Source organism: Babylonia areolata, chromosome 34 (assembly GCF_041734735.1).
Source record: "Babylonia areolata isolate BAREFJ2019XMU chromosome 34, ASM4173473v1, whole genome shotgun sequence".
Taxonomy (NCBI): domain Eukaryota; kingdom Metazoa; phylum Mollusca; class Gastropoda; order Neogastropoda; family Buccinidae; genus Babylonia; species Babylonia areolata.
The window spans coordinates 4990623-5007008 of record NC_134909.1 but is presented as its reverse complement, the minus strand read 5'-3'; the positions used below and the strand labels follow the sequence as shown (position 1 = coordinate 5007008).

The 16386-nt window shown below is 45.8% G+C and overlaps 1 protein-coding gene across 5 annotated transcripts in view; it reads right to left on the bottom strand.

Annotated features, from left to right (window-relative positions):
* LOC143277480 (HAUS augmin-like complex subunit 5) overlaps positions 1 to 16386 on the bottom strand; it is a 92151-nt gene that overhangs the window by 52704 nt on the left and 23061 nt on the right. For all 5 annotated transcript variants that reach the window (XM_076582327.1, XM_076582328.1, XM_076582329.1 and 2 more), the window contains exons 10-12: positions 15466 to 15547; positions 13792 to 13949; positions 9951 to 10113 (exon numbers count right to left, since the gene is read on the bottom strand). In XM_076582327.1, the coding sequence (XP_076438442.1) occupies positions 9951 to 10113; positions 13792 to 13949; positions 15466 to 15547 (403 nt within the window). The remainder of the gene's footprint in view (positions 1 to 9950; positions 10114 to 13791; positions 13950 to 15465; positions 15548 to 16386) is intronic.

Below are 16386 nucleotides of genomic sequence, written 5' to 3'. Positions count from 1 at the left end.
CAGGACGAACATCATGATCATCACAATGCTGCATACCTGAAACACATTGCATAAAAGACTAAGTTTGTTGGGTTGTTTTGTTGTTGTTGTTGTTGTTTTTGTGTGTGTGCGTGTGTGTGTGTGTTTCTTTACATGTATAAAGTTTATGAAATTGTACCACTTTATTTCTGATAGCTTTCAGAAGCTGAAATACAAACACACACACACCTACCCCCCTACCCCCACCCCTTCCCAACAGACACACACACTGAAACTGGTTCATGGTATGCCACACCCCTTCATTCTCTCTTTCTCATACAAAACAAAATGACAACACATACACACATACACACACACACACACACACACACACACACACACACACACACACACAGAGATACACACTTCTAAAAGTAATTTAGGCATACAATTCTGCATATCATTCTCCGATTTCAGTTTTGTAAACATCATCATCTCCTCCCCCTCCCCCCCACCCCCCTCTCTCTCTCTCTCATGCCTCCTCACGCAGTGTTGGTTACACACAGTACACAAGTGACTGACTCGCTCACACACACACAATGATCAGTGACTGACGAAGCTACTTACCACAGTTAGCATATTCAAAACACACACAATGCAGTTATATCAATTGTGTTACAACAAAGAGAAAGCAAATAATAAACTGACAAACCTCATGAATACCCACCTGCATCTTGAATCAGCTGAGGTTCATCTGTCTTCAGTTTCATCATGTAACCCCCCTCCTACCCCCCTCCATGGCAAAATCGGGGCAATCAGCATCATCTTCACACAGTTCTATCTCATTCTGTCCAAAATCTTCAACTGAACTATTTGCATCTTGAAACATTTCTTCTAACACTTGTTCAAGTGTTGGGGCTTGTCTGCGTGCAGCCATGGTTTTGCACACACAATTTGTGCTTCATACAAACATGCAAAACTTTCACCATAAATATGATAATGAGCTGAATTTTTTAGCTTATGGTACTCAGGAGAGAAAGAGATCTCAAGGGAGTTAATTTGATGGTTAGCAGACTGTATTTTCTGCAATGCGATGCTTGAAAGTAAAAACATTGTATCATGACATACAGTGCATGTCAACACAGCACTGGTGAGCGACAATTCATGATGTACGGCGTATATCAACAGCGCAGTCTACAGGTTAAGGGCATGCTAAACACAGGACCTCAGTTCATAATCTCATCCAAATGACTAGCATCCAGATCGCAACTCAAGGTCTAGGGAGGGAGAGAATATTCTGACAAGTGTGGGATTCAATTATGTATGCTCAGATTCTCTCACTTGCTATGCGGACCCATAACCACTAGGCCAACTTTCTGCACATAAAGTGTGTCAAAGGGTATTGTGTGTTACTGTTACATTGTTCACAAAAGTGTGCAGACTGATAATTTAAACTTAAGTTTAACTGAAGTTTTTTGGGTCACAGTAACCTCTAAATGTCAGGTACCAGGTATTGAAAGACAGATACAATTCTGTCTTCTGCAGTCATGGGCAGAACTGTCTATGTGAATCATTTTTAACCCAACATTTGGGTAGCCATACTCCACTTTCAGAATATGTTGGATATGTTCATGATTCCAACTGGTTTCTGTCTTTCTTCTCAGAAAGAAATCAATTTTGTTCTGGTTAAAGATCATCACTCTGAAAATTCAACTCTCACATTTGGTGTTCTACAGGGTTCTGTTCTGGGCCCTATTATGTTTATCATGTACACTTCCACTCTTACAGAGTCACTCAATCACACATGAAATGTTTGCCAATGACATGCAGCTACTACAATCTACTGCTCCTGCTGACTATCCTTTGCTCTCATCATCTTTACAGGCTTGTTTTTCTGATTTTGAAAGTTGATATCAAACAACAAATTTAAAATACATTGTAATAAAACTGAAGCCATCCGTTTCTTTAAAAAGTCTCAACCCACTTCCCTTTCAGTTCCAGTTCCTACTTCACTCCCATTGGCTAACTGCTGTTCCTACTTCACTCCCACTGGCTAACTGGTCTCCAAGAGACCAGGACAAGTGCAGACAGACCAATACATTTTGAGAATTTCACAGTCTTTCAAAGGAATGAAGGAAGAGGAGTAGCAATCATACTGAACAAAAACCTAAAAAACAAAGTTTCCACCATAAATCTAGAGAAATGGTGTAGCAACTCATGTGAACTAGTGGGGGTGCGTCTCGAAAAACCTGACGGAATTCACAAAAGCATCGTGCTCATCAATGCCTATGTTCACCCAGGAACCTGCACAACAAAAGAGGATTGGGCCTTTTTAGAGGAAATAGAGAACGAACTTGGAGACTCAGTCATTATCTGTGGAGACCTCAATGCAAGATCGAAGCTATGGGACCAGCGGAACACCAACCCACAAGGACTCGCACTTGAAGGAATGATAGGGGAAATTCTTCTTAGCCCATTAACAACCACATCCCCAACTCGCCTTGGAACAAGACAAGGGGACAGTGACAGTGTGATTGACATCGCTCTAACATCTCCAAAATTCAGAGCAGAAATGAATGCAGAGACGCTTCCACACCAAGGCAGTGACCACCTCCCGGTAGTGTTCAGTCTACAGAAACTGTCAGATAAACCCTGTATGAAACCGCGTGATCCATTTCAGTATGAAAACAAAGAGACAACCATCATCGAAAAATTAAGACGCAGAAGAAACAAAAGAACGGCACTGAACAGGATGCAAACTATTTAGCCCCCATGGTGGAATACCGACACAGAGAGAGCCTGGATAGAAAAACATGCGGCTGTCAAACTTTGGCAAAAAGAAAGAACAAAACCATCTCCGGACAAAGACATTGAAACAAAAATGAAAGAAAAAACTAAACAGTTGAAATCATTGCTCAAGAGGCCAAAAATGACAAGAGGAAACAGTTTTGCGAGGCACTCAGTTATGACTCAACATTGACAGAGTTCTGGCAATTTTATCGTCGCATGGAAGGGAAAACGTGCACAACAACAACCCCAGACATGGTAGACACTGACGGAACCAAGCTTAAGACAAACGAAGAAAAAGGATCCGCCCTGCTCAAACGTTTCATACAACAGAGCGATCAAAGAAACTTAGATGAGAAAAAGAAATATGTTGAGGAGTTAAACCAAACCCTTATGCAGACTGGACCTGATGATGACTTGACAATAGATGATCTAAACGAAGCAATAGCTAAATGCAAGAAAGAATCAGCTCCTGGCCCAGACAAAGTTCGCTACTCGGACATCAAGGAACTATCGGAAGAAGACAGAAGCAACCTTTTCAATCTATATCAAAACAGTTTCCACAATGGACATGTGCCGGAGGACTGGACACACAGCTTCTTAAAACCCATACCAAAACCAGGAAAGGACCATCATCAGGTAAGCGGCTACCGGATCCTAACCATGCAAAACATTGCTGGAAAGCTCATGGAACGCATGATAGCCAGGAAACTTGCAAGGGATCTTGAACACAGGCACATTCTCCCTTCAAATCAAGGTGGTTATAGAACAGGCAAGTCCACATGGGAAAACGCAGCTGCTTTTGCATATGAGGTGTATGAAGGATTTCAAAGAAGAAACACTAGCAGTAGCAATCGATCTTGAAGATGCCTACAATAAGGTCCAGTTTGCGCACCTCATGGAGCTGCTACTAAGGTATGGAGTAAGCTTGACACTGACAAGATGGATAGCAGCAGCGCTTCAGGAAAGAACCGTCGTCCTACACCTCGGAGATTGGATGTCTGCACCTTCTAAACTATCCATGGGACTGCCACAAGGGTCTCCGCTTTCTCCTGTCCTCTACAATGTCTACACGAAGGGCCTTGCAGACTTAAACAACAATGGAATAGCTCGGGTGCTTACTCTTGCGGATGATGGCCTGGTCTTCAAAACTTCGAAAGATGCTCAGGAAAGAACTAAAGCCGTCCAGAAACAACTAAACAATATTGCTCAATGGTGCAAAGACACAGGATCTTCCATCAATCCAGCGAAAGCCCAAACGTTGCTGTGCACCCTCAACAACAGAACCGCGAGCAAATCACCACCTTCTGTGTCACTCGATGGGATTCAGATCGAGAAAACTGAATGCCTACGCTACCTAGGAATACACTTCGACAGGATGCTGACCTTCAGAAAACATACGGAAAATACTGTTCTCAAATGCAAAAAGGGCCTTTCAGTCTTAAAAACAATGGCAACCAAAGGTACTGAACAACGCCACCTCTTCCTGCTATACCAATCACTCGTCCTCAGTGTGATCGACTACGGACTTGGGCTAACAACACCGTCTGAAAGCAACCTCCTAAAATTAGAAAGAGTCCAAAATGAAGCTATGAGGCTGATCCTTGGAACAACAAAAGACACGCCCACAGAAACCATGCGATACCTGCTTGACCTTCCTTCAGTGCAGGCCAGAAACAAGTTAGAACAGGTCAAGACCTACTTCAAAGCATTAGAAAACCCTCAAAACCCACTGCATGACGCAGTCAAAGAACCAAAAGGCAGCCGCCTAGGACGAGGAAGATCATGGATGGGGCAAGCAGAAGACACAATCCAGCTAGTATGCCGACTACAAGACCTGAAAGAAACAAAAGAATTAGAGAAAAACCCCGAAAACCTCAACCATCTATTCAACACAGCCATTTCACCCACTCTAGGAAGACATTGTCAGGAATGGCCAGAGGGCAAAACTGATGCGGAAGTGAAACTACTCATAGAAGAAAACAGTAAAGAAGAGGACATCATCATATACACAGATGGCTCAGTCACCAAAGACCAATCTGGTTGGGGATTCACTGCGAAACAAAATGAAAAAACAGTTAGGGAAGAGAATGCTGCCTACAAAGTTACAACCTCCAGCCTAACGATGGAAGTTGAAGCTGTGACACATGCCCTCCAGTGGCTATCGTCCATCCATACGCCCAGAAACCAACATGCCATGATTCTAACCGACTCAATGAACCTCATACAGAAAATTGAAAACGGAATGGGAAGCCCAGAGTGGCATAAGGCAATGCGCAACTCTCAGATTAAACAACTCACATGGTCATACTGCCCAGGACATGCAGGTGTTAAGGGAAATGAGCGAGCTGACAGACTTGCTGGTAACGCAACACCAACGAGCAGCCTACATCTAGGAAAATCGGAAATCCTCAGAAAAGTCAAAGAATATCAAAAAGAACAGGTACAAGGCCATCACACCATCGATCGCCTCAAAGAAATAAAAGCAGAAAGAGGGAGTGGCCGTAAGTCTAACATGAAAGGTAGAGCACGATGCTTTGCTAATCAAACAAATATCGGCATCATTTCCAAACCAACATTGCGCAAATTTCTTCAAAACGGGACAGAGTCTCTGTGGGCTTTTCCAAATACAATAGACTGAGCAACACACTTGGCATCAGAGATCTTTTCCCATCCCTCTTGCGGCCAATCAGTGGCAGCCTCTGTGCATGTGTGTATGTGTGTGTTTGTGTGCATGTGTGGGTCTGTATTTTTGAGTGCGTTTGTGTATGCGCGAGAGTGTAAGTGTACACAAGTGTCAGTAGAGTTCTGTGCACGTGCGTGTGTGTGTGTGTGTGTGTGTGTGTGTCTGTGTGTGAGGGGGAGGTGGGGGTGCGGGGGGAGGTGGGGTAGAGGATGAGGTATGTAAGTGTATGCATGCCTACACTGTGGGAGCAACAGGATATTGGAACTTATATATATATATATATATATATATATATATATATATATATATATATATATATATATATATATATATATATACATCTTTGTACATATGTGTGTGGAGATATGGGCATATGTGTGTGCGCTTGTACAAGTAAGTGTTCATCTGTGTGTGTGTGTGTGTGTGTGTGTGTGTGTGTGTATGTGTGTGTGTGCCGTGGAAGCTGTGATACGTAGACTAGAAATGAGTGTGTGGAGGAGGGGGGTAGAGGAGGTGCAGGGTAATGTGTGTGGTGTGTGTGTGTGTGTTGGAGCTCATGTACGTTTATATGTATTCGACTGTGCTTTCATATCTGTGAAACTGCATGTTCGGTGCATATCTGTTATGCATGTGTGGGTGTATATGTGAATGTGTGTCTTCATGTTTTACATCTGTTTGCTTATTTATCTTTTCTTTTTTTTTCTTCTTTCTTTTTTTTTTACATTATAGTTATTATTTATTATTTATTTATTTATTTGTGTAAGCTTATCTATTATTTATTCACCTTTTTTTTCATTTTTTTTTTTCAAGGCCTGACTAAGCGCGTTGGGTTGCGCTGCTGGTCGGGCATCTGCTTGGCGGGTGTGGTGTGGCGTGTGTGGATTTGTCCGAGCGCAGTGGCGCCTCCTTGAGCTACTGAAACTGAATTCTCCCGGCATAACCACTCAGCTTCACGACTTCAGTTTCCGTCAGGGAGGCGACACTGTGGTCGGGCGGATCCATGTGCTCTGCACCGCATCTGCTGGGCGGATGCCTGACGGCAGCATGGCCAAGCGCTCTTGTCAGGCCTTGAGTGCATGCTTATATATTTGTGTACCTATCCTCTGAGAATGATCTGAGAATTGTGTGGGTGTATGTATGAATGTGTGTCTTCATGTTTTACATTTATTTGCTTATTTATCATCATTGTTGTCTTATTTATTTATCTATTTATTTATTATTATCATTATTATTATTATTATTTTATTATTATCATTACTACTACCTTTTTTATATCATAATTATTATCTATTTATTTATGTAAGATTATCTATTATTTATTCACCTTTTTTTTTTCTTTCTTTCTTTTTTTTTTTTTTCTCAAGGCCTGACTAAGCGCGTTGGGTTACGCTGCTGGTCAGGCATCTGCTTGGCAGATGTGGTGTAGCGTATATGGATTTGTCCGAACGCAGTGACGCCTCCTTGAGCTACTGAAACTGAAACTGAAACTGTTCCTACTTCACTCCCACTGGCTAACTGCTGTTCCTACTTCACTCCCACTGGCTAACTGCTGTTCCTACTTCACTCCCATTGGCTAACTGCTGTTCCTACTTCACTCCCATTGGCTAACTGCAGTTCCTACTTCACTCCCATTGGCTAACTGCAGTTCCTACTTCACTCCCACTGGAACTGCTGTTCCTACTTCACTCCCATTGGCTAACTGCTGTTCCTACTTCACTTCCATTGGCTAACTGCTGTTCCTACTTCACTCCCACTGGCTAACTGCTGTTCCTACTTCACTCCCATTGGCTAACTGCTGTTCCTACTTCACTCCCATTGGCTAACTGCTATTCCCACTTCACTCCCATTGGCTAACTGCTGTTCCCACTTCACTCCCATTGGCTAACTGCTGTTCCTACTTCACTCCCATTGGCTAACTGCTGTTCCTACTTCACTCCCATTGGCTAACTGCTGTTCCTACTTCACTCCCATTGGCTAACTGCTGTTCCCACTTCACTCCCATTGGCTAACTGCTGTTCCCACTTCACTCCCACTGGCTGACTGCTGTTCCTACTTCACTCCCACTGGCTGACTGAGAAATCAAGTTTTCTGACTGGCTGTAACCTTGGCTTTCTTCTTGACAGCCAACTTTCCCTGAAACAGCATCTTGCAAAAACTTGCAAACTCGCCTACTTCAAGCTCAAATGTGTCTCTTCAGTTCGTTCACTTCTTACAGAAGAAGCAACCAAGGCTTGTGTCTCTTCCTAATCCTTTCTTGTCCCGACTACAGCAACTCTGTTTTCATTGGCTGTACTCAGTCTGTCATTAAACTTCTTCAGCACATTCAGAACTCTGCTGACACACTCGTTTACAAATCATCTAGAAATCAACATTGCACTCATCTATACTTTATGAATTGCACTGGATTCCAATTGAATAAAGAATAAAATACAAGTGCCCCTGTCTCTACTTGAAAGTTATCACAGGCTCTGCTCCTCAGTATCTACCTGAACTTCTCCATATATATATATATATATATATATATATATATATATATATATATATATATATATATTCCCTCCAGGACCCTTCAATCCTCTGCTGACACCAGGCTCTTTCAGTTTCCTACTTTCAAACACAAACAGCATGCTGCATGGCCAACAAGCTTTTTTTTTCTCAGCAGCTAAGCTCTGGAACTCTACGTCATATTCTCTCTGACACAGTGACAGTCAGTCCATGGAGTCTTGCAGTTCAGGCCTGAAAACATATCTCTTTACCCATTACCGTGATTAAGGCCTATCACCTCCCTACCATTAAGAACATGCTTTTTCCATCCAGACTGATTATTTGATTGTGATGTGTGTGCATGAGGATGGAAAAAAAGTGTGGGTGTGTGCGTGCGTGTGTGTGTGTGTTCTGTGAGAGTGTGTGTGTGTGCACATGTGCCTGTGTGTGTGTGTGTGTGTTCTGTGTGAGTGTGTATGTGTGTGTGTTCTGTGTGCACATGTGCATGTGTGTGCGCGCGCGCACGCCATGCGTGAAACCATATGTATGTGTTGTGTGTGTGTGTGTGTGTGTGTGTGTGTGTGTGTGTGTGTGTGTGTGTGTGTGTGTATGTGTGTGTGTGTGTTTGTGTTCTGTGTGTGTGTGTGTGTGTGTGTGTGTGTGCGTGCGCCTGTGTGTGTGTACATGTCTATGCACCTGTGCATGCATGTGTCCATTTGTGCGTGTTAGTGTGTGTGACATTTGTTACTTGTTATCTTTTTGCATGATACACCATGCCATATGATTGTTTCTTTGGTACCCCTAAGAAATGGAGTATGGCTGCCTACATGGCAAGGTAAGAATGGTCATACACGTAAAAGCCCACTCATGTACAATGTCTTGTTCAGCATTTATCTATTTTTCTTTTTCTTTTTCTTTTTTTCTTTTTCTTTCTTTTTTTTGTGCGTGGTTTCATGTAACTTTGCATGCGTGTCTTATAAACCTTGTTCAGGTTTAATTGACATTAAAATTGATTCTGATTCTGATTCTGTACATATGAGTGAACGTGGAAGTTGCAGCCCACGAATGAAAAAGAAGTTTCTTTGTCATTACTTTTTGCAGATACTGTGAAGCACCTTCAGCTTTGGAAGGCACGATATAAATTTCCATTATTATTCTTATTATTACTATTCCATAACCCACAGAATGTTGACAAGGTGAAGAGGAACTTTAAATGCATATTCCAATTTCTGCATATATCCATCAAGGGGACAAAGGCACAAGCTCCTCACTTTCTATACCGGTTCTGATGGTGGTGCTTCTATTTGTAAACAAACATTTCAAACCACCCAAAACATGCTCTTTTTTGTAAACAGTCAAATTCATACAGTAGTATTCTCAAAAGCAATACTGATCTGAAATATATTTTTTCACAGAAGCCTGCTTCAAGAAATCCCCAGTGGCGCTGTACAGCAGCCAACCAACTGCACAGCTGTCCATGTTCAGCACACAGTGTGTCAGTGACACGTGACAAGACACTATACTGCAATGGTCCGTGTTCAGCACACAGTGTGTCAGTGACACGTGACAAGACACTATACTGCAATGGCAGGCTGCACGGCATGACTTCATCTATTGAGGAGAGACAAAGAGGGGTGCACAGAGAGAGCCAGACAGAGACAGAGAGAGAGACATAGACACACACAGAGAGAGAAAACACTTGAAAAATCCTACATTCTAAAGAGAGTGAAATTCTTCACAAACACCATTTTCATGAAAATCCTAAAATTTTCAATAGAATCCTGGATGTGTAGGGTACAAAACAATGTATCCCCATCAGCACTTTTCTGCTCATTCTAACATTTCCTTCATAAATATATTTTATCCCTTGTACACACAAACGCACACAAATGCACAAACATATAGACACACGTTTCCAGCATACAGTTTCTCATCCTTTCACAAACACTTTCTTTCTCCCTTCTTCCCTTTATAAGCATAAACAAACACAAGCCCCCAAAAGTGGACACACTGCCTGACACAATGTCCAACTCACGGCCAGTTCCTGGAAGTCCTGTATCTTGCGGTGCAGTGTGAGCAGGGTATCCCTACAGGCCTGTTCCCCAGCCACCCTCTCCCTCAGCCTCTCTGCCTGCTCCCGGTACGTGTCTCTGGCCGTCCTCTCCCCAACCTCGTCCAGCTGACCCTGCACCCACAGGCTGACCACACCACACCACACAGCACCACACCACACCGCACACACCACACCACACGCCCACACGGAAGGCCAAAGGCACAAACTTATGAAATCTGTGGGCTGTAGGCACATCGGTATGCTCCCGAACACAGGAGCAACTCATATTTTGCTAGTGTCTTTTTTGGGGGGAGAGGAGGAGTGCAGTGGGAGATGAGTGCTGTGGGAGACGAGTGAGGAGTGCAGTGGGAGACGAGTGAGGAGTGCAGGGGGGATGAGGAGTGCAGTGGGAGAGGAGTGAGGAGTGCAGTGGGAGAGGAGTGAGGCAGTGGTAGAGGAGTGAGGAGTGCACTGGGAGACGAGTGAGAAGTGCAGTGGGAGAGGAGTGAGGCAGTGGGAGAGGAGTGAGGAGTGCAGTGGGAGAGGAGTGCAGTGGGAGACGAGTGAGGAGTGCAGTGGGAGAAGTGAGAAGTGCAGTGGGAGAGGAGTGCAGTGGGAGAGGAGTGAGGAGTGCAGTGGGAGAGGAGTGCAGTGGGAGAGGAGTGAGGAGTGCAGTGGGAGACGAGTGAGGAGTGCAGTGGGAGACGAGTGAGTGCAGTGGGAGAGGAGTGAGGAGTGCAGTGGGAGACGAGTGAGGAGTGCAGTGGGAGAGGAGAGGAGTTCAGTGGGAGAGCAGTGCAGTGGGAGAGGAGTGAGGAGTGCAGTGGGAGAAGTGAGAAGTGCAGTGGGAGAGGAGTGCGGTGGGACAGGAGTGAGGAGTGCAGTGGGAGAGGAGTGCAGTGGGAGAAGTGAGGAGTGCAGTGGGAGAGGAGTGCAGTGGGAGAGGAGTGAGGAGTGCAGTGGGAGAAGTGAGAAGTGCAGTGGGAGAGGAGTGAGGAGTGCACTGGGAGAAGTGAGGAGTGCAGTGGGAGAGGAGTGCAGTGGGAGAGAAGTGAGGAGTGCATTGGGAGAGGAGTGCAGTGGGAGAGGAGTGAGAAGTGCAGTGGGAGAGGAGTGAGGAGTGCAGTGGGAGAGGAGTGCAGTGGGAGAGGAGTGAGGAGTGCAGTTGGAGAGGAGTGAGGAGTGCAGTGGAAGAGGAGTGCAGTGGGAGAGGAGTGCAGTGGGAGAGGAGTGAGGACTGCAGTGGAAGAGGAGTGCAGTGGAAGAGGAGTGCAGTGGAAGAGAAGTGCAGTGGGAGAGGAGTGCAGTGGGAGAGGAGTGTAGTGGGAGAGGAGTGAGGAGTGCACTGGGAGAGGAGTGAGGAGTGCAGTGGGAGAGGAGTGAGGAGTGCAATGGGAGAGGAGTGAGGAGTGTAGTGGGAGAGGAGTGAGGAGTGCACTGGGAGAGGAGTGAGGAGTGTAGTGGGAGAGGAGTGAGGAGTGCAATGGGAGAGGAGTGAGGAGTGTAGTGGGAGAGGAGTGAGGAGTGCACTGGGAGAGGAGTGAGGTGTAGTGGGAGAGGAGTGAGGAGTGCAGTGGGAGAGGAGTGAGGAGTGTAGTGGGAGAGGAGTGAGGAGTGCACTGGGAGAGGAGTGAGGAGTGTAGTAGGAGAGGAGTGAGGAGTGCAGTGGGAGAGGAGTGAGGAGTGCAATGGGAGAGGAGTGAGGAGTGTAGTGGGAGAGGAGTGCAGTGGGAGAGGAGTGCAGTGGGAGAGGAGTGCAGTGGGAGAGGAGTGAGGAGTGCACTGGGAGAGGAGTGAGGAGTGCAGTGGGAGAGGAGTGAGGCAGTGGGAGAGGAGTGCACTGGGACAGGAGTGATGCAGTGGGAGAGGAGTGCAGTGGGAGAGGAGTGAGGAGTGCACTGGGAGAGGAGTGAGGAGTGCAGTGGAAGAGGAGTGCAGTGGGAGAGGAGTGCAGTGGGAGAGGAGTGAGGCAGTGGGAGAGGAGTGCAGTGGGAGAGAGTGAGGCAGCGGGAGAGGAGTGCAGTGGGAGAGGAGTGAGGAGTGCACTGGGAGAGGAGTGAGAAGTGTAGTGGGAGAGGAGTGCAGTGGGAGAGGATTGCAGTGGGAGAGGAGTGAGGAGTGCAGTGGGAGAGGAGTGAGGAGTGCAGTGGGAGAGGAGTGAGGAGTGCAGTGGAAGAGGAGTGCAGTGGGAGAGGAGTGAGGAGTGCAGTGGGAGAGGAGTGAGGAGTGTAGTGGGAGAGGAGTGAGGAGTGCAGTGGAAGAGGAGTGAGGAGTGCAGTGGGAGAGGAGTGCAGTGGGAGAGGAGTGAGGAGTGCAGTGGAAGAGGAGTGTAGTGGGAGAGGAGTGAGGAGTGCAGTGGAAGAGGAGTGAGGAGTGCAGTGGGAGAGGAGTGAGGAGTGTAGTGGGAGAGGAGTGAGGAGTGTAGTGGGAGAGGAGTGAGGAGTGCAGTGGGAGAGGAGTGAGGAGTGTAGTGGGAGAGGAGTGAGGAGTGTAGTGGGAGAGGAGTGAGGAGTGTAGTGGGAGAGGAGTGAGGAGTGCAGTGGGAGAGGAGTGAGGAGTGTAGTGGGAGAGGAGTGAGGAGTGTAGTGGGAGAGGAGTGAGGAGTGTAGTGGGAGAGGAGTGAGGAGTGCAGTGGGAGAGGAGTGAGGAGTGTAGTGGGAGAGGAGTGAGGAGTGTAGTGGGAGAGGAGTGAGGAGTGTAGTGGGAGAGGAGTGAGGAGTGCAGTGGGAGAGGAGTGAGGAGTGTAGTGGGAGAGGAGTGAGGAGTGCAGTGGGAGAGGAGTGAGGAGTGTAGTGGGAGAGGAGTGAGGAGTGCAGTGGAAGAGGAGTGCAGTGGGAAAGGAGGAATGCACTGGGAGAGGAGTGAGGAGTGTAGTGGGAGAGAAGTGAGGAGTGCAGTGGGAGAGGAGTGCAGTGGGAGAGGAGTGAGGAGTGCAGTGGGAGATGAGTGAAAAGGGAGAGGAGCAATTAAATCCAAAAGACTGATTCAGCTGTTGTGTGATTTTGCCAGAACAATTATGGAGTTTAAAATTCCAGACACATCCCAAGATTTTGAAAGAGGAATAGCTCATATGAGGCCTGGTGAGGATTTAAGCAGCTGAGCAAGAGGAAGAATGCCCCTGCACTGAAACAGCGTCACATTCCACATGAACTGAAACCCCTTGCAGGCCTAGCTTAAACCATGAAAATATGCATCCTTTGGCTGGTGAAAGCCAGCCAATTTCCTGTCAACTCAGATCTCTTAGTGACTGTGCCATTTGCACCCTGAATGGCTTGGGGCAGAGAAAATGGCTCTCAGGAAAGAAATTCTCTGACAGAAGTCAGAAGATATGGAAGGCAAGATTTCTTCTTAGGGAATGAGGTAACTTCCCAATACAATTATGAAATGCTTACATTAACCTTCCCTCCTCCAAGGGCAGACAGATCAAACAAATGCTGCTCAACACCTCTGCCAGTTTGCACAGTTGCTAACGGAAGTGTCTGACCATGTTCCTCTACCCTTTTTGTAAAAGCAGCATTGGCTTCAAGTTGTGTGTCCTTACCAGAGTGAATGTCATTGTTTTTTGTGATTCACGTCCTGTCAGCTGTCCAGTGTCATGCTGACATCCACAGCCACACACGTGGAAGGAATGGAAAGACTGACATCTGTTTGGCACTAATGAACCATGTTCTTTATTACCCAGTGAATCAATAAAGGTATTTGTTTAGGTTTTGCTACTCAGCTGACACAGCAAGTGCAGGAAGGAGATCAATGTTCCTTCTGGTAATACTGTGGAAATCATCACTCTCCCTTACCCCCACCACCCAAACCTTGCTCCACTCACCAGCCGATGTGTGCATGTCCTGGCTGCGTGGAGAAGTGGTGATGGAGCAGGCTGTGGATCTTGGTGCGGGTGTTGTGCAGGTGCTGGAGCAGGGGACGGGCTTTGTTATGGTGTTTCTCCATCTCCACAAACCTCATCACATGCTGCAGCTGGTTCTCCTGTTGTCAAACAACACACACCACACCACACCACACCACACCACACACATCACCATCACCACCATCACACAACACATCACTACACCACATCACCATCACCACCATCACACAACACATCACCACACCACATCACCATCTTCACACACCACATCACCATCACCACACATCATCACATCACACACCACATCACCATCATCACATCACACGCATCATCATCACCATCATCACAAACCACATCATCACATCACGCACCACATCACCACCATCACACACCACATCATCACATCACACACACACCACATCACCATCATCACACACCACATCACCATCACCATAATCACACACAACATCACCATCATCACACACCACATCACCATCACACACCACATCACAAACCATGTCACCACCACCATCATCACACACCACATCACCATCACCATCATCACACACCACATCAACATTACCATCACCACACATCACCATCACTGTCATCACACACCACATCACCATCATCACATCACACACCGCATCACCATCATCAAATCACACATCACATCACCATCACCACATCATCATCATCACATCACACACCACATCAGTCATCACACACCACATCACCATCATCACACACCACATCGTCATCATCACATCACACACCACATCACACACCATATCACCATCACCACATCACACACCACATCACCATCATCAAATCACACCACATCACCATCACCACATCATCATCATCATCACATCACACACCACATCACTGTCATCACACACCACATCACCATCATCACACACCACATCACCATCATCAACAACACACACCACATCACACACCACATCACTGTCATCACACACCACATCACCATCATCAACAACACACACCACATCACACACCACGTCACCATCACCATCACACACCACATCACCATCATCACACACCACATCACCATCACCATCATCACACACCACATCACCATCATCACACACACATCACCACATCAACCACACATCACCACATCACACCCTCACCATCACACACCACATCACCACATCACACACCACACCACATCACCATCATCACACACATCACATCACCACATCACCACACCACATCACCATCATCATACAACACCATCACCACATCACCAACACACACACACACATCACCACATCACCATCATCACACACCACATCACACACCACTCACCATACCACATCACACTCAATCACCACACATCACTCATCACACATCACATCACATCACATCATCATCATCACACACCACATCACCATCATCACCATCACACACAACATCATCACACACCACATCACCATCATCACACTCCACATAACCATCACACATCACATCATCATCATCACACACCAAATCACCATCATCACACACATTATCACACACCACATCACCATTATCACACACCACATCACCATCACAAACCACATCACCATCATCACACTCCACATCACTATCATCACACATCACAGTTACCTCCAACAGTTGGTGAACACTGTGGAGAAGTGAAGGCTGTGGGGCTGTGTCTGTTAGCACTCCTCCTTTCTCATACTGGAACCTTGACAAACATCAACACACATTTCTATCAATTCTCCTTTCTCGTACTGGAACCTTGACAATCAACACACATTTCTGTCAATTCTCCTTTCTCATACTGGAACCTTGACAAACATCAACACACATTTCTATCAATTCTCCTTTCTCGTACTGGAACCTTGACAAACTTCAACACACATTTCTATCAATTCTCCTTTCTCGTACTGGAACCTTGACAAACTTCAACACACATTTCTATCAATTCTCCTTTCTCATACTGGAACCTTGACAAACATCAACACACATTTCTATCAATTCTCCTTTCTCGTACTGGAACCTTGACAATCAACACACATTTCTGTCAATTCTCCTTTCTCGTACTGGAACCTTGACAAACTTCAACACACATTTCTATCAATTCTCCTTTCTCGTACTGGAACCTTGACAAACTTCAACACACATTTCTATCAATTCTCCTTTCTCGTACTGGAACCTTGACAAACTTCAACACACATTTCTATCAATTCTCCTTTCTCGTACTGGAACCTTGACAAACTTCAACACACATTTCTATCAATTCTCCTTTCTCGTACTGGAACCTTGACAAACTTCAACACACATTTCTATCAATTCTCCTTTCTCGTACTGGAACCTTGACAAACTTCAACACACATTTCTATCAATTCTCCTTTCTCGTACTGGAACCTTGACAAACATCAACACACATTTCTGTTCCTCCTTTATCATACTGGAATTTGACTAACATGAACACATATTTCTGTCAACTTTCCTCCTTTCTGTTACTGGATTCTTGATGAAAATCAACACACATTTCCATACAACTGGAGTTTTAAATGAGAC